This window comes from Balaenoptera borealis (assembly GCF_965194805.1).
Source record: "Balaenoptera borealis genome assembly, chromosome: 13".
NCBI lineage: Eukaryota > Metazoa > Chordata > Mammalia > Artiodactyla > Balaenopteridae > Balaenoptera > Balaenoptera borealis.
The window spans coordinates 81,469,961-81,488,957 of NC_138870.1; the positions used below are offsets into that span (position 1 = coordinate 81,469,961).

The 18,997-nt window shown below is 44.5% G+C and overlaps 1 protein-coding gene across 1 annotated transcript in view; it reads right to left on the bottom strand.

The window, feature by feature from the left end:
• HAL (histidine ammonia-lyase) overlaps positions 1–18,992 on the bottom strand; it is a 27,582-nt gene extending 8,590 nt beyond the window's left edge. The window contains exons 1-16 of the mRNA XM_082349536.1: positions 14,690–18,992; positions 13,929–13,989; positions 13,795–13,822; positions 13,380–13,454; positions 13,215–13,287; positions 13,055–13,121; positions 12,722–12,759; positions 11,759–11,884; positions 9,446–9,585; positions 7,489–7,536; positions 6,687–6,834; positions 5,824–5,919; positions 5,668–5,726; positions 4,713–4,793; positions 2,213–2,278; positions 1,971–2,136 (exon numbers count right to left, since the gene is read on the bottom strand). Coding sequence (XP_082205662.1) covers positions 1,971–2,136; positions 2,213–2,278; positions 4,713–4,793; positions 5,668–5,726; positions 5,824–5,919; positions 6,687–6,834; positions 7,489–7,536; positions 9,446–9,585; positions 11,759–11,884; positions 12,722–12,759; positions 13,055–13,121; positions 13,215–13,287; positions 13,380–13,454; positions 13,795–13,822; positions 13,929–13,989; positions 14,690–14,936 — 1,519 coding nt within the window. The 5' untranslated portion in view covers positions 14,937–18,992. The remainder of the gene's footprint in view (positions 1–1,970; positions 2,137–2,212; positions 2,279–4,712; positions 4,794–5,667; positions 5,727–5,823; positions 5,920–6,686; positions 6,835–7,488; positions 7,537–9,445; positions 9,586–11,758; positions 11,885–12,721; positions 12,760–13,054; positions 13,122–13,214; positions 13,288–13,379; positions 13,455–13,794; positions 13,823–13,928; positions 13,990–14,689) is intronic.
• Positions 18,993–18,997: the final 5 nt, after the last annotated feature.

The window sequence follows — 18,997 nt, forward strand, 5'->3', positions numbered from 1 at the left end:
GAGGTGGGGGGAAGTCTAGAGTTGGCCTAGGTTGCTGTCTCTCAAACTTTATCGTGCAAATGAATCACTGGCTCTTGTTAAAAGTGCAAATGTTGAGTTTTACATGGGGCCTGATATTCTGCTGTTCTAACAAATTGCCGGTGATGGCTGTATTTTTGGCCAGAGGACCACACCTTAAGTAGCAAGAACCTAGATTACAGAGTTCCTTCTCCCCAGCTTCAGAAGCTGGGAAAGGTCACACGCAAAGAGTTTTTTCCCCTCTTTTTTTGAACTTTGAGAGCAGCTCTGAGTGAAGCTGCAGTTCTTCTCTACGCTATAGGGGATCCTGAGATAATATACTATAAACTATGGTGATCCACTCGTCCTGGTTTGTCCAGAACTTTCAGGTTTCAGCACCGCGAGTCCTGGGCCCCTGAACCTGCTATGCGGATCACCTGGTTTGGTGGGACTTGTTCAGAAACGTAACCTACAAGTGGCCAAAAAAAGAAAACCACCAGTTTTATTACAATGAAAGCAAGCTGAGCAACTTCAGATGACAGCTAGGGCAGCTAAACACATTCAAACGAGGCTTCCCAAATTCATAACGCTTCTCTGAAAATCAATTACCACCCCCCATGTTAATGTGAGAAGTTGCTGCCCCTTAGAGGGATATTTTAGTAAGGAGGTGAGTGAGTAAATAGAAAATACTGGACAGAAAATGAACTCAGTGGCTCTTTGTTGGCTGTGTTGAGTCTTAGTGTGAGACTTAACTGAGGAAGGGGTGAGTAGTAATAGTAACAACAACTAATATTAATTTAGTGCTCATGACACTCCAGGCACAGTTCTAAGGCATTCCACGCATTCATTAATTTAATCCTCAAAACAGCCCCGTTGGGTAAATTTATCACCCCCATTTTACACAGGAGTAAACTGAGGGTCAACAGGATTAAGAGATTTGCTCCATATCATGTTGCTGGTAAATGGGCAGAGCTGGGATTCGGACCCAGAGTCTATGCTCTTATGAACCACTATGCTATCCTGCCTCTTGGGTACATTTGCCAGAAAAAATACCGGATGCCCAGTTAAATTAGAATTTCAGATTAAAAAAACAATTTTTTAGTACCAGATAATATGCTGAATAATTCAAATTTAACTGGGCAGCCTGCATTTCTATTTGTTAAATTGGGCAACCATATTTTAGGATTAAGTATTGATTAAAAAGAGATCCTCATTAATTGAAGTGAGAGCACAGATTTGCAAGCCAAAATGCCTGGGTCTGAATTCTGCTTTATTTCTTACTAGCTGTGCAATATTGAGTAGGCCACTTAACTTCTTGGATCTTCAAGTATTCATCTTTGAAATGGAGGAAATAATAGTACCTGCCTCTTGGTATTGTTTGACGATTGAGTAAATATAAGTGAAGCCCTTTGCACTTCCTTTGTGCCAGGCTCTATTCCGATGTTACTTCTCTGTCCCTTACAGTCTCGAGTCAGAAATCTGCTATATTAAAGCTCAATTTTCATAGAGGGCATCTTGCTTCTTATAAGCATTTTTGCATGTTGTAATCACATCCTTATGTTTTTAGTGGTTGGTATGTCTTATGGAATGTATCCAAACTTTAATCATCTGGATCAGTTCAAGTTTCACCAGTAGCTATAAACATCTTTTGCCTTTTTCCTTCTGATAATCTTCAAATTGAGATTAGTGAAAAAACTACAAAGATGAAGTTCACATGTGATGTCACATTGCTTCCTACAGAGAAATCGTGGAAACCTCCTTATTTACAACCTCATTAGTGTGTTATTATGTTTCAGTATAATGTTGCCTAGGTTTTATATTTTTTTCTCTAACCCTGTTGCATTTGTATTGAGGATGCACATGGAGGTGGTGAAAACGTTAGATCTCAAAGACAAAACGTGACACTTTTAGGTAAAATGGAAAGGCGTTTAGGTGGATAGGCTTGCATTCTGGGCAAAGTGCAGTGTCCTTACCCAGGGCTGCAGCCGTGCAGTGGGCTATCATGAATCCAGAGTTCAGACCACCTTCAGCCACCAGGAAGGCAGGCAGCTCACTGAGGGAGGGGTTGCAGAGCCTTTCAATTCTTCTTTCACTAATTGCAGCAAGTTCATGGACGCCAATGGCCAAATAGTCCAGGGCCTGAAAGAGTGTCTCAATTCAGTTGGCCTATATTAGAATATGCTTTCAGGGTCAGGAGCAATTCTAAAAAGCTTACTTTGGCTGGATATTCACCATGGAAGTTTCCTCCAGAAACAGTCTCTCCCCTGCTGGCAAAGACCATCTTTCAAAATAGGTTAAGGCTTTCACATAACACTTGGTGATCACTTCAAGTATAACACTTTCCCCAATTGCTCATTTCTAACATTGAGGTGGCAGCCCTTGTACAAAGGTAGGGTGGAGAGAAGGAAAGTCTTTCCACAGGCAGGTGTTGACATGAAGAGGTACAAAGGTAAACAAAACAAAACAAAAACCTTAAAGATGATTGTGTCCACCCAATTGGGGGGGTCAAAGAAACATGAAGCATGAAATGATGTTTTCTCTTGGGATGAGAGATCCTCAAGCACCATAACATTACTAATCTGGTGGTCAGTACTTGCCTTCAAAAAGTTTATAACCTGAAACTAAGAACAGAGATCAGGACACCAGTTTAAAAGCAAATTCTGTTTCTTCAATGGGCACTGCGAGCTTGTGCTCCATCGAAGAACCTGCTGAATGGAAGATTTTGCTGATGAGCAACCACCAAATTGTTGGAACAATCAATTCTGGGAGAACTTTCAAACCTTCTACTCACTAATCCTGTGCCAGTGTTCACAGCAAATGGCGGCCAAGAGGTCATTGCAAACCCACTTAAGTCAGTGGCAACTTTGGACTCACCGAACATTAATACTCTCAGGGATCATTCCACTCCATCGTGTATTTTACTTAAGGCAACAGGAACCCTGACAAAGGCAACAAAAGACTTTCCAAAGAGCTAATTTTCACCTACTGGACTAAAGACTATTCACAACCTATTAACTAGGAACTCACTCTGTGCAGGAAAGGTTCTGACTTCCAAAGATGTAGAGGTGCATGTGTTACTTAACAAGTTTGGAATTACCCTTTTCTGTGCATATAACTGTGAGCCTCTTAGGCCTAGCTCCTGCCCTTTTCCATGGACCCACCCCCAACGACAGGCCTTGGTCTTCTCTCCATTCTCTGAATCCTTATAGCAAGTGATCTCTGCACCAATTTACAACTTAAACAACATCTATCGTTCTCTAGTTGTTCCGAATTTGTTTGTTGGCTACTAAGTTATAGCAATTAGAAGTTAACTCCTATAATATCCAGCAACTATGTAATAGATGGTCTGTATATGCAACAGAAGATTGAGAAAAATATTCTTTCGGGTAACACCAGTATTGCTGGAGAACTCCCAAATATTAGCCAACTGGAAATTCATCAACAATTAAGAATCTTTCTCTGAGAAAGTAAAGGACTTTTGGCTGAAATTTTTGCTGAGGCAAGTGGTGGGGGAAGAATTTAGCAGGGAATGATCCTCCCTCCCTTGGCCAGTAACTTAATGGTATTTTTGTTTATTTGTTTTGCTTTTTATTACTCCATAAGATACCCTTTCAAGTCTAAATTATGTAAGTGTAGAATGGATACCTCTGCTCTACAGTGCAAGAAATAAGAGATGAGAGAAGAATGCATAGAGTTCATGAAAACTACTTCTCCATTTGGGGGTGGCTGGTGTTGAGGAGGGTTAGTGAGTTGAGGGGTATTTAGCTTGGGTCTGACTTAACTGTAAAACAACCTGAGAGGACATAAAACGCACATCCTGAAGTAAGCTTGTCAGAGAAGGCACATTGAAAAGGTCTAGTGAGAAACCTTATACAGCTGCTGTCTGCTAGCCCAGGCTGTGCAAGGCTTTTAGGGCTACTTTCTCCAATGTTAAGAACTGAGGCAGATGTGGGGTAGGAGAAATAGATTCCTAAGAAATAGATTCCTAAATGGTCTTCAAAGGCAGTATTGTCTCTGTGAAGACTTTGCCTGTGTGCCTCCTGACCGATCACATCGACTTCTGGGGGAACTAAGCCATCACAGAACCTTCCATAGCAAAAACAAGATGCCGCTGAGATACCCACACCGTGAAGGAAAAGAAGGGCTCCATCCTTGAGAGATGGAAGCATTGTTACTCTTCTTTGTACAAATATGGGAACACTGATTTGAGTAAACTCCATGTCAGAAATAAACTCAGGATGAGGAAAGCCATAACTCTTTGATCAATACTTAGGTAAGTGTTAAAAGGTTGCCTCTGTTTAGTGCACCATGGTATCACTAGCCCTAGGAAGCCTCACATAAATGCCATCCTACCCAGGGTCTCTACAATCACACTTGTGATGTAGATCTTCATCCTTCTACCAACAACATCAGCAGTGGGTTTTAGGGCAGATGTCTTCGTGAAACCCTGCAGCCAATGTTGGAAATACCCCCTTTAACCTTTCATCTGTCAGTTTTGGAAGCACAGCACGTTAGACTCCGAACCTGAGACTAGGTTCACAGACCTGCCTCTGCCGCTTACCAGCTCAGCTCTAGAGCAAGGCATTTAACCTCGGAGCCCAAGTACTTAGTCTATGAAACGGAGCAACAGAGAGGCTACACAAAACGATCACTTAGATCTTAAAATGACCAGCTGGAATTCTATAATCACAGCTTAGTAAACCATCAAAAGATACAGGATTATCTGTTGCACTGTTAATTTCTGTGGTAATGATGTTCTTCGCAAATGCTATTGTGTCGTTCACCACACCATGGATCTAAAAGACAAGATCAAATGAGCTAATACATGGAAGACACTGATAATGGTCCCTGTCACATAGGCTGATATTCTTATTAGAATAGCAAGAACATTTAAACTGGGATTTATTCTTACTGTAGAGCTAATTGGCAATTCTTCCCCATAGATGTTTTCAGTCTAGCTAAGCTAGAACAGAACTTGCTGAGAACAAGGAAAACAGGGTATTTATGCTAGGGAGGACTCTTTAGTACCCTACGGATTGGAACTTGGTACAACCTGAAATATTGTTTCACTCTTGAGATGCGTGTTAGTGTGTCACTTAACTAATTGCCATTTGCAAATGAGTTGGAACATCTGCAATATAGGTTGCCTCATGCCAACCCAGTTCATCTGCATTTTATATTTAAAGTTACGACTCACAGATTCATTTATAATGGTTTATGTTTGCCTATTAAATGCAGATAAGATCTAACCATGGATATGCCCTTGAATTGTGGTTAGATTTTCCCGTGAACGTTCCTGGCAGGCTGGTTCTAGTTCTATCTAACAGGTAGAGCCAGTAAAACTCCATTAACTGGTTAGGATGATGCTATTACTAAGAATTTTTTGAAGTTAGGGCACTAAACCAAAACAACAAGCTGTCCGTCGGACTTCTCTACATGGGGGTTGAGCAAAGTAATTCAAAGGGAAACAAGCAGCTTACCATATAGAACAGAAACTTTACGATAATTGGAAAGTGGAAGTATTACATATACATCATTTTTAATAGAGGCAGTAAAGAAATCTGGATTACCACTGACCATTACATGACTTTCTAACACCTTCCTCTCTTTCTATTCCCCACCCCGACAAACTGGGGGAAAGAATAGAAACTTGTTGGCTTTTTTGTTTACCTGTGGACAGCAGCGCAAGGTGTAAGCATCCTGAACACGATCACAGAACCTGTGACTTTCTGTGGAAAAGATACAGGGATGGCAGGGGGCATGTTAGCAGTTCTTTCCAATTATTTCCAAAAGCAAATAAGCTCATTCACATAGGCACGCCCAGACCTGCTATTTCAGATGGGTGGTGATCTGAGTCCAAGAGGGACCGAAACCGAAAAGCGACTTCAACTTGCCCACGATGAGGGCGAACAGCGTGAATGTCTAGAATTGATGAAAGAGGAAAAGTCTGAGCAATTCTTATATTGAATGAACTACCATCGCTGGCACAGAACCATCCACTGTGCTGACACAGCCCTCAAAAGTCCAGGGGTCCTTAACCATCACTCAGGATTAGAAACGTAACTCCAAAAGCAAGATTTTCCTTATGGACTTTATTCTTTCTACTTTAAGTATCTGAGGGCAAACTATGTGTTGAGATCTCTGGGAATTCAACTCAAGACACTGGGCCTACCCTAAAAAAGTTTAGGCTCATAATGGAAGGGAGCTCAATAGTGGCCTAATTTAGCTAAGTCATTTTTTAGACAGTTTTTTTTGGTCCTACTACCTATAAGAGTAGGGAGTCTTTCCAAGTCATTACTTTCTAGAAAAGCTACCACTTCTACAATTTTTCTCTCCCGATTTCCAAATGGGGATCAGCACTAATCCTACTCTAGTTCTCAAATCCTGCCCATAAATTCTTAAGACAACATGTAGTTTGATGGGAGTCAGAGCTGGTGATCTGGGGCAGGTCACTTAACCCTCTGGGTCAGCATTTGTCTGTGAAACATGGTCGTTTCAAGGGTCAAGTGTGATGTAACTTAGATGAAGCTGCAGCAGTCCTACGAAGGCACAGGCACTTGGATTTTCTTCTTCCCTACCATCTACCCCCACCACTCCCACGTCTGAACACCTTGACCAGCCTCCCCTCCCCCCCCTGCACCCGAGCTCTGCCTGAATGAATAGCAAACCAACGGAAGAGCCATGCTGACCAGTATCGAAGGCTTTGGTGGTGCCCTTCAACACCTCGAGGGTCAAGGACGCCACTATGTCAGCCTGCCGAGCAATGGCACTGGCTCTCTCCACAGCTTCACAGCCCAGGGAGGTGATCATCTGCGTCCCGTTGATGAGCGCCAGACCCTTTGTGGAAGGGGAGAGAAGTTTCCTAACGCTGTTTGTTGTAACAAGTGTATGTGCAAGTTGATTTCATATCTTTTGCTTTCATAAGAGAAAAGTTAGCCTGTCAGCTGAATGATGTTGCTCCATGGTTTCTAAAGTGCAGGGCAGTAATGCTTATTTAAGTATGCAAGGATGAAGTGCCATCATCTGTGAAATCATTAGTATAAATCTAGCAAATGGAATAGCTGTTAAGTATCCCCGTCATTAAGGCAGCAGTGGTGCTCCAATGTAGATGGCATATCAAATCTTTAGCTCTTAATTATGTTGCATTTCTTCTTCAACTTCTCATCATTATAGACAAGACACCTTGAAAAATTTCTGGTCCGAGACTCTTGGCTTAGAGCATCCCAAGGGATGTTGGCTTACAGCATCTCTTAGGGGTCCTTAGAGATCCCGATTTGAAGTTTAAGTTCTTCTGTAAGAGAACCCCCTAAGCATCTGTGGCCTGAAGAGTCTTTTCAGTGCTTACGGCAGAGCCCTTTCTTCAGTGCCCAACTTAAGCAAACATGGAAGCTATGTTTATTTTAAGAAACCAGTGAGGCTGATATTAAGACTGAAAATAGCTATTAAGTAAAGATTTGTTAAAACGAACAAATTTTCCTTGAGTCTCCTTACCTCTTTTGGCTTCAAAACAATTGGTTTCAATCCATGAGCTGCCAGGACCTGTAGAATGATTTAAGGGGTAAAAATGGGTATCAAATGAAATACCAGCGTATTTCTAATTTCATGTGGAATCCAATAAAAGATTTTTTAAGCCCAAAGGTCTGTCTTATAAAAGATTAGACCTATGTGAATTGGTTCTGTTTATCTTCGCTGGTCTATTCTCTAGTTCTGTTCTTTAGTCTGCAAGCAGACTTAGCTTTCGAGTAATTTTTGTACCTACGTCAGGGGCTAGTGTCTACAAAATCAACCCTGAATGTTGGTTTCTAGGTCCTTTGCATTCAGTTTCCACTTTAGTGATTCACTTTTTTTTTTTTTACTGCTGCTTCCTGAGCAGATGCACATCCAGATGCAGGTGCGCTAAGGCTGAGCTCCAAACTCTGTCCACATTCCCTGGCCTCCAGAGCTTGACCTAAAAGTCCTCCACCCTCGTCCCACTTGTCTGAACACTAGCAGAACCTCAGAGCAGGGCTTCTCACTTGTATGGCAAATGTGTGAGCACCAGTGAAGAGGGCCTTATGGGCCCAAGAGATGGACACAGAATCCTGAGGAGAAATGGGCAGAATGATCTTCCCCTGAAATAAAAGAAGTGAAAGCAATCACTAGGTTAAGATCCCTCTAGGGAAGAAGGAAGACACAGAGGCAGGACCACTGACTCTGTCAATTTCACAAGCTTATTAGGATATCTATCACATGATTAACTCTGTCCCAGGAGTGGGGCTGAGGGTAGGAAAAATGGAGACAGACAAGCTCAAGGGCAAACACAGACATAGTATGTTAGGTGTAACAGGAGGTAGGAAGTGGGTAAGGTTCCGTGGAAAATAATCACATAAGATGCTGGGAGGGCACAAAGGAGGGGCAAAAGGGAGTTGACGGGGTGGGCCTGTAGGGAAAAGAACCAGAAGAGCAGAGAGGGAAGTTTCTCAGAGGACTTAATCAGAAGCAGGAACAGAAGAATGGACATGGCCGGTCCCTCTGCCTAGGACACAGGGCACTCCAGCTGCAGGCCACCTCTCGCTTCTGTGATGTACAGTGTTGGTGGGGAAGGATTTGGCTGGGGGGTGTGGATATGACAAGCAAGACTCTTGTAAGCCACTTTAATTTTAGACATCATCCTGAGGACAGTGAGAAGCATTACACGTTTTGGCCAGGACACGCTTGGATTTGCTGTGTGAAGTTGGTTGTGGGAACACTGTACATAGAGAAATAATCAAGATCAGTCTGCATAGAAGGAAGGTGATCTGGAACCCGAACCCCCGAAGGACTATCTGTTCCCTTAACTTCTTCCTCCTTGGTCCTCTGCCCCTTCAGTTACTGTTAGGGGACCTCCCAGCAAGAGATCAGAGACGACACTTCCAACAATTCTTTGGGCTGCTCTGATGAATTTGGAGATGAATGAAGAAAAGGTTAAAGCTTTATCAAAAACAAGCCTTTCTGATTGGCCACCAGATGAGAGCTTTGGGGGGAAGGGGGGAGTGGAACCTCCTTTCCAGAGGTTATAAGTCAGTGCTATGATCCACAGCTCTGTACCTATTAGACCAGCAAGTAAATAAACCTGCAACAACATGTGACCTCCTGGATAGGCACTGGAAATGTTTTAGATGCAGAATAAATTCCCGCAATTAACACTGGCTGCTGTACCTTTTTACCAAGGTGATCACCAAGTCCAGAAGGCTGACAGTTGCATATGGAAGCTAAGAGCCTTGCCTAGTTTGACATCTGTACTGTGCTACGGCTGAGCTCCTGACTCTGTCCACACTTCTAAGCTTCAGTTGTCACAGCCATAGAATAGGGATAACAGTGGCTCCCTTGTTGGGCTGCTGTAAGGATGGAGTGCTAGAAAGCATGCAAGTACACCTGGTGTCCAGCCTCGGGAAATTACTGCAGGTGGAAGCTGTTATTAAAATCTTACGTATTTAGCGTCAGCCCAGCCACTCTTCGGAGACCACATCTTCCCTTCCCCAATTAGCCCAAGAGCAAGATGAGAGAGTGGGGCAAGGTCTCCACTGGCACCAACAGTTCCTTTCTCTGGAACATAGGGCAGGCAGGAGGCTGGGAGAGAAGGAGGCACCGGTTACTTCAAGAGCACTTCATTCTGGCCTTCCTCGCTTTAGGGAAAGACAATTCCTCAAGCACAACTAATGCTTAAGGGACCTGGCTGAGCTGCTATAGAAAGAAAAAGGAGAGGGGGAGAAAGAGAGAGAGAAAGGAGGGAAGGAAGGAGGACCCTCCCGGGAGCAAAGCTTTCTCTGTAAGCCACTTTAAGTTTAGACTTTATCCTAAGGACAACGGGAAGCGTTACAGGTTTTAGCCAGGACACGCTCGGATATGCTGTGTGAAGGGGGCGGGGGAACACTGTACATAAAGAATTAAGGTCAGACTGCATGGAAGAAAGGTGATCTGGAACCCGTACCCCCATAATGACTACCTCTTCCCTTAACTTCTTCCTTCTCCTTGGTCCTCTGCCCCTTTGTTTACTGTTACTGTGCATGTTCTAATCTGACCTAGAAATTTCTAGAAATTCTAGCAATGTATCTTAAAGATGTGGTCAGGAGCTAGCTGTTATTCTTTGCTGCCTTATTTCTAAGAACATAAAGTTTAAAATGATCCAAATAGGAAATTAAGAGACTTTCATAGGACTGATTGGTGTATGTAGCCATTAAAAACTATTGGAGAATGTTTGAAAACATGTAAATGTTTACATTAGAAAAGTAATACAGGGACTTCCCCGGTGGTCCAGTGGTTAAGACTTCACCTTCCAATTCAGGGGGTGCGGGTTCGATCCCTGGTCGGGGAACTAAGATCCCCCATGCCTCGCCGCCAAAAAACCAAAACATAAAACAGAAGCAATATTGTAACAAATTCAGTAAAGACTTAAAAAAATACATTAAAAAAAAGTAATACAAATTGTTCTAGAAAGATAAGGTGCACCAGGGTTTTAACAGGGGTTCTCTGGGGAGGTAAAGTCATAGTCAATTTGCTCTCTTCTCTTCTGCCCAATTCCTGGTCACCCAGTCTGCCACCTCACCAGCACTTATACATGGACGTGTACTGTTGTGGAGGAAATTCCCATTAAGTTACTCAAAAAGGAGGCTACATTTCCAAGGTAAACTCAGACTACTGATAGCAGTTTTTTTCCAACTGCTACGTAATGTCAGTAAGATAAAGCAGTGCCACTCACAGGTCAGCTTCCAGGTCGTAGTTCACCCTGGGGAATTCTCAGAACTCTAGGACACAGAGGTACCCTGGGCTCACCCATAAAGCGCAGGTGGATTCACGGCTGAAGTTGCACTATCTGGGATTTTAGGCTTATAGTCGGGCAGACTGGGTGGGAGTAGAAATAGGTGTTGAATCACTGCTGGTTGGTTCAGCACAGCCTTGTATACTATATATTGTTCATTCAATTGCTATTCACTGATTGGCATATCACATTTATAGGTCACTTGTGCCTATAGCACAGAAAATCTAGCATGTGTTTTGCTCTATGTGACTGCCCAGCCCTGCTTTTCCTCCCACTCCTTCACCCCAAAGAGTCCCCAAGTTTCCACTGACCTAGAATGTTTATCCTTATTTGTGGGAAGGGACAATGGCCTCCCACGCATGTCAAATCTCATCTCCACACTAGAATTATCCCAAGAAGCAAGCTCCAAAGAGTTGAGCTGCCTCCTATCTTGGCGCTAGACAGCTTCCTGATCACAAGCAAGCCTTTCATCTGCATATTTCTCTTCTACCTTTGTAAGAGACTGAATTTCAGTTTTTCAAGTCTGGCTATCCCACCCCCTGGGGAGCATGAAGATTTCAGATTCCCAGGCACCAACCAGAACTACTGAATCGGTCTTTGGGGTGGACAACCAGGAATCGTTATGTTTCCCAGATGATTTGATGCAACTTCTCTAACCACATTTAAACACCACTGAATCCAAGGTTCTCTCCAGCCCTGAACTTAAGGCCAGACTTAAGGGGCTTGTTCTAGTCTTAAAGATGCCAAATGCTAAGTGAAGGCTGATAGAGAATGGGTGAAAGTCCACAGGAGTAAGAGTCTCTGCCTCACTCCTACCTTGCACCCCCATCTAGCTAACCTCCTTCTTGCCAAGCTCATTTTCCACTCATCTCCATTAGTTTATGTCTTCTCTTCTCACCAATTTCTCACCACCCTGTCAATCAAGTCTACCTGTGGTACACACACAGCCTCATCAGAGGGTCAGTTGGGTATCTTTTGCATTACCATTAAATACTTCGATAACTTGTTTGAGAGTCTCCAGGGAAATGCCACTGTATCCTTTGGCCAAGACATTGACCCTTAAAGCCAAGAGCATCCGACATCTCTCAGGGATTAGTGGTTTCCCAACACCTACAAAACAGAATTGAAGTTTTCTCCAAGAAAAACAAAAGCTTTTCCTTCTCCCAGCCGTCTCCATCTCAAATTTCTCTCCACGTCTTGGCTCAGATAGTTGCACTGCTTTCTCTCCTGATTGTCTTGCTTCTTCAAGTCTCATCTTCCAGACAGATATGAGAATCCAGTTTTGCCTTCTCACTTCCCCTTCTTGGAAGCGTCAGTGAACGCCCCGCCCTCCTCAATACCCTTAGAATAGCGTCCGGACTCCTCAGCACAAGCTCTCTTGCAGTCTGATGGGATTCTTGACAGACTTTCCCATCTCACCTTGTCCCGAACTACTCCTCCCTGAGTTCCAGCCTTAATTTCGTGTCCCCTGACTGCATCACCCTCTTGGCACGACGGTATTCACGCTCCCATCCCAACCCCATCCTTTCACCTGGCCCATTCCTTTTTCTGAGATTCAGCTGAAAGGTGGTCTTGTCTGATGCTTTCTGCTTCCCCCCTCTCCATCCCCCGGCAGCAGAATTGGCACCTACTCCTTGGGATCCGCTAGCTTCTGGACGCTGTTAAAGGATGCCTGACACTGTGCGACACAGTCATCCGGGTATTGGTTCCAGGGCCCCCAACCCAACCCCCCTGCAGACACCAAAATCCCCAGATGTTCAAGTTCCTTATATAAAGTGATGTAGTACAGTCGGCCCTCAGCATCTGCGGGTTCCTAATCTGTGGATTCAGCCAACATCCCAGGCTGGTTGAATCTGGGAATGCAGAACCCGGAGATACCGAGGACCGACTGCACTTCATTCGAATCAAACAAGATCTAGGAGGCCCTGAATGTTTGGAGTGAGTTACCTGAAGAATGTGAACGTACTAGGTTGACCTGGAGCTCCCTGGAAGAGAAAGAAAAAAAAAAACCCTCTTAGATACCTCACCGTGAAAATGTTCCCTCAGCTGGGAACATAGTTAAATCTTTGGAGGGACAGAATAGGCATGATAGGGCAATGGAAGAAACCAGCAAGTCTGTGTTTTCTATGTCAACTCATGTGTGAGTTAATCCGAGCCTCACCCTCCTTATTTGTAAATTGGGGCAAATGTTAATTATTTCTGTTGTTGAAAGAAATCCCCAAAATGAGAATAGTTGGCATGTGACTGTGTGTGTGTTTGGTGGGGAGGAATCAAACTTACTCTAGTTTACTGACAGGAATTACAGTTCTGGCAAATTTCCCAAAACCTGTAGTAATGCCGTAAACAACTAGAATAAAAACCAGACGTTATACAATTAGACACAGGCGGCATTTTTTTAAGCCTATAAACAGAACTGCGTAATACAAAGAGAAAAGGATACCAGTTTTTTCTTTCACGATGCTTTCTATGACTTCCCTGGAGTTCTGCACCTTCTTTTCAGCAGTGGGGGTGAGCTAGGAAAACATTGGTCAGAGCTGAACATGTCAAAGATTTACACGTGCCGCGAAAAAAGTCAGAGGATGTCCTTCCCCTCCCTCCAGCATACCTTGATTTTGTAGTGTCCCTTGCCCAAGCTGACCAGATCCTCTGTGGTCAGGCTGTCCCCATCTAAGGCAATGTACTGCACAAAAGAAGGGAATCTCCGTGAGTGCAAACAGCTTAGTCGTTCAAACAAAAGAGTAGGGAAGCCTGAAGCAGAATTAAGCTCTGACACGTCAGAGATTTTATCGCTACTATCAAACACTAATGTGCTAGTTACAAAGACAGCTTGCTGAAGAGAAGGTTCAGGAAGGAAAATTAGAAGTGGAAAAGCATAATGCCTTTCCCTGTTACACAGAGCTGGATAAAGCCCTGTCCTCACTGATGATGCTTGGTCATAAATTTTGCTAGCCCTCCCCCTCCTTAAATGAGGGGTGGGGTGACTTAATTTTCTTAAAAAAAGGAAGTGGTTTGAAACTTACCTTTTCGGGTTCCCGGTATTTGCTGTATCTGTAGCCAGGTAAAGGAAGATACTGGGTAGTGTGGAAAAGCCCCAGCCCCATCATTGGCAGCAGTAGCCCCCAGAGCAGACCAACAAGCCTGCAGAAAAGGATACAGGTAAACTCCTTCTGGTTGCGATGGAATGAAGTCGGAAGACATGGCATCCCCTTCTATAACTGAAACAAGAGTGCAAGAGAGACCCCTTAGGGATCACAGTGGAGAGCCACTTTTGGCGTTACTGGTAAACCAAGAAAAGGGCTCTTCAATTGCCTTCGAAATTCTACAGAAAGGGCTGCTTTAAAACGACTTCTCATGCTTTTAAATTTACAAAGGAGGAGAGCAAAAGGCAGAGATGTAGGTGCCAGGCATGCATGAAAGGGTTTGAGTGAAAGTTCAAGATCCAACCCCACCTCCATCCCCATCACCGGCTTTATTTTGTTTTAAATCTATTGTTTTAATATTTAATATTTTAAATATATTTAATATTTAAATCTATGTGTTTTAATATTTGATAGTTTCGTTAAACAAAATAGATTTAATTTTGTTTTAAATCTATGCTACTGGCCTCCAGTCTGGTGAGGTTCTTTTGAAGGGCAAAGGGATTTTCAGAATGATTCAGTAACTGCAAAAGGCTTCAGCCCTGCGGTCTTGAGTTCAAATCTAGTCTTTGCTACTAGTAAGAAGTCTCCTCCTTTCCGAGTCGGCTGCCTCGTTGTAAAAGGTGGATAAGACTCCTGCCTTCCTCGCAGGGGTATGCGAGAATCCCGCCCTCTTTCCCACCCCACTACCCCCCCCCCCAATTGGGGAGGACAAGGGACCGTCCCTCCTGGGAATGCCCGGCCGAGTGATTCGCACCCCTCCCCTCCGGCCACTCACCCACTTCCACGAACTCGTTGTCCTCCAGGGCCACCTCCAGCGGGTCCTCGTGGTCCAGCAGGCCCAGGCCCTTGCAGCGGCGCACGAGGAAGCTGACGTTGTCCACCGAGGCGAAGCCACCATTGTCTGGCTTGTTCTTGATGTACCTCCGTACGGCCTCCCGGCCCAGCCAGCCCACCGTGAGCTGCGCATCCTGGCAGGGCACCGCCAGCCACTCTCCGCGCACGTGCACCGTATACCTGGGCATGGTCGTCCGCTGGCGACAGTCACCAGGAGGGGAGAGTTTTATCCGGGAATGACTACCGAGGTGTGGTTGATAGGGAGAAGTGGGATGGGCTTTCAAAACACGCCCCCTCCCTTGCCTTTACTCATTCACGCATTGGACAAATATTTATTGAGCGCCCCACGGTGTCCCTTTGATATTTTTGCAGCTGAGCGAGGGGCAGGAGAGCGGGATGCAGGCCGCCTTTCCACCTGCCCCGCCGTCCAGGTCTGCTGCCAGCGAGGTCTGGCTTCTCCCGCCCTCGGGTCCTAGAGCCAGCCGACCCTGCTGCTGGCCCTGTCTCCGCAGGTGCCCTGATTCCTCCCTCCCCTGGTTTCAGTCTTCGTTCTCCTCCAATAAGGGCAGCTTATAAACACCATGTTCCTGTCTTTATCTGGAATTACTCAACTGTAAAATGCTCTTCACGTTGGTGGCCAACTGTGACACCAGGGAGTGTGGCAATCTTCATGCATTTGTTTATTCCCAAATACGTGTTGAGCAACTCCGCCCTTACCACTATGAAGATTTTCTGAAGCTGTCCCTCCACAAAGGGAGAGGGCAAGGCCAGAGGTCATTTTCACAACTAAAGGTCACCATTTGGGTGACAGCCACCTCGGCTTGGACTCCAGCTCCACCGCTTATTAGCCTGGAGCAGTAAGTTATTGATTAGCCTCTGTTTCCTCATCAAAAGGCAAAGGGGCTAATTTCCTCACTGCAGTGTTTGCAGTATCTACCTGGGATCAAATCCTGGTCCTGCCGTTTCCCAGCTGTGTGACATTTGGGCAAGTTACTTGACTTCTCTGGGCCTCTGTTTCTTCACCTACAAAATGGGGATAATAGTACCTATTTCAAAGGGCTTTTGGGAGGATTAAGTGAGTTCGTATATGTAAAGCCCTTAGAGCAGCACCTGGTACAATGGAAATGCTATGGAAGTGTTTGTGATGACTATTGTTTGGACTTTAATATATACCTATATTGCTTTATAAATGTTCTTTCATCGTGGTATCCGGAATGGATATCCCTAATCCAAGGAAGCTTCTTCAACACAGATAACTGCTCCCTGCACCCGATTCATTAACTAGTATTAAGGAACTCTGAAGAGCATGAAAAGGGAATCAAGGAAATGTTGGCACTGTTTTAACTAGGCAGCATTTTAGTAGTAAGCCAGTGTCTAGAAATTGGATTATTCCAGTGGAAAAATCCTGAAAAGTCTGTTTCCACTAAAACAGACTCCTTTTGGGAATAGAGACACAGTTGTGATATCATAGAAAACACCCACACCCAGAACGTCCTTCTCTGAAACCTTCCCGGGGAAGTGTACAAAGAAAGAGCTGCCCCTCCATGTGCTTCATTAAAACTTGCACTTCAGCCACCCACATCCTGACCGCACTCTGGAATTCATCATCACCTGAATTTCATCCACATAAGAAATCTTAAATTCCAGTACCCCACCTTCTGACCACAGCCTCCTCGCCTTCCCGTTCTCCCCTTACGTCAGTCATCTCTGACCTTGAACCTGGCTTCCGGTCAGTTCCTTCTTCTTTGCACTTCCCACTGGTTTTCTCCCTCACTTTCCTTGGAAGCTGGTCCCCTAGTTACTCGCCTGGACCATTTTCTTCAGCACTTTGAAATTCCTTTATAACCCTAACCCTATTGCTACACTCTGAATAAACCGCCACCCGTCCCCCACCCCCGGGGTTATCACAACAAACTTCCGTCTGTGTTCACCCGGAGAGGCAGGCTCTGCTACAGAAAGTCTTGTGATGGGTAGATGGTGGCCCTGCCTCCTAATGCCCCTCCCCCTTAGAGAGTTCCCCAAACAGTCACCCCCCTCCTCAAGGACCTTCTCAATAGCCACCTCCTCTAATTCTCAGAGGAAGCCCTTACCAACTACATCTCAGAAAACTGAGGCCCTTAGATGTGAAGCACCTTAACTTTCTGTCCTCCTCCATTACCTCATCCAACACATAATTCTTGAATGCCTGTTACGTCCCAAGCACTATGCTAGGGGCCGGGAATGAAATAAGATACATCCTCCACCTTCACGGTGCTTACTCTCTGGTGACGAATGCAGATGTATAAAGAAGATTAATAAGAAGTCCAACTATCCCCTGTGCTATGAGAAAACCCAAACTACTTGGGCACTCCAGTTGCTGGCCCCAGCTGAGCCCAGTTTCTGAGTAATCCCAGGCCAGACATCAGACATGTGAGGGAAGAAGCCGCCTGATCATACAATTTGAGTCATGCAATTTGAGTCATGCCCAGCTGTTTGAGGATTCCAAGCTCCGGCCCTAGACACCGTGGAGCAGAGACAAGCTAGTTCCACTGGCTCTGTCCAAATTCATGACACAAAAAACCCATAAGTCAATACCTTTACTTATGTTATTCTTTCTTCACCCAGATGGAAAACACTTTCAACTTTCTTTGCTTGGCTAGATATTTCTTATTCCTTAAGACTCAGTTTAGGCCTTCTCTTCTCCAGGAAGCGTTCCCTAAACGCTTCAACTGGGGTAAGTGGCCCTTCTCTGGGTTGCTTTACTTCTTTAGCATTATGTAGAAATTACTTACTTTTGTTCACCCGGAAATTATGTGTATATCCAGCCTGGCACAAAGACATTCAACATATGCTCATTAGCTGAAGTAAGTGTAGACTCTACTGAGTGGACCCCAGGTGAATCCCTACAAACATTTGTCTTTAGCGCCTTCTTCCTCCTTCACAGCATCCTTCAAGACCACCCTCAAGCATCCCTTGCCCCAATTCACTTTCAGTATCACTAATCAGTGTAACTGAAAAATGACATTAGCTTAGAGTATGGGTGAGGACAAGGGACTGTCCCTCCCGGGGACTTATAGGGCGGGGGAAGCCTCCAAAAGCATCATCTGGGTCCATGGATTAGCTAAAGTCTAATCACTTCGACTGTGATTATATACCAGGGATTTGAGCTGAACTCTCTCCTCTGATATTCCTGGCGTGGAGACAAGTGAGAGCAGAGCCTGAGAAATAGAAGCACACTGCAGTGTAGAAACATGTCCAAAAGGAGAGAACCATCTGGGAGAGTGAGAACAGGGGAGAAGTCAGGATTACAGGAAGGGCCAGGGTGTTTGCTCCTATTTAAGACTTTTTTTTTTTTTAACTACTACATTAGCACTTCTGGAGGGTATTTAACGATGATATGCCCCCACCCACATTTATGCTCTAAGACACTATTTCTCTTGCAAGAGTTTATTTGGCCAGGGGTGGACCAAAGCTAGGTCAGAGTCTCACCTTTGGGAGTTTGGAATTGAGACGGTCTCTCCATGTGGTAAGAACTATCGGCAACAGTAAAGCTGGGGTAGCCAGACTATACAATGTAGACCAGAGAGACAGAAATGGGAGATAAGAGTATTGATGTCTCTGCTGTCCTGGTGTCAGTTCCCTTCTGTCTGTCCTCAGATTCTGGTAACCTCCCCCTACCCTGTATCCTTAATATAATCCTCCTTTTCCCTTTCTGACTTCTAGTCATTGGGGTTGCTGTCACTTACAGTCAAAGAATCCTAACTAATACAACAGTGGTTCCCAAACTGTGTGCTGAGGCACCCTGGGGCACTGCATTACACTCATAGGGGTTCTTTGTTACTCTCTCACTTGGATAAAGTTGTTGTTATTTTTAACTCTTTCTTTCTCTGTGCTGTATGCTGTTTATGGGTGGAGAATGTTTGCTGACCACTAAGGAGATGAGGCTGGTTGAATAGACTGTCAGGTATAACTGAGGGGAGAAGCAGTGGTATTCAGGTTGGCCATCTGACCCTAAAGTCAGGAAAACAGGACAGCAGGTGGATCCAGGTATAAGAAGCAGAGCGCACCCACTAGTTTATACATTTTGGTAAGGGAATTCATCCTATGTCCACCAGCTGGGTGACGAGCAAATCTAACCAAGTATTCATCTTTAAGGTTATTTAAAAAGCAAAATCCTAATTATGTTGAATTTTTGGTGTGCAGCAGATGCAAATTAAAGAGCTTAAAATAAGAGGTAAATAACATGTTGACATATCTTGTGACCATAGTG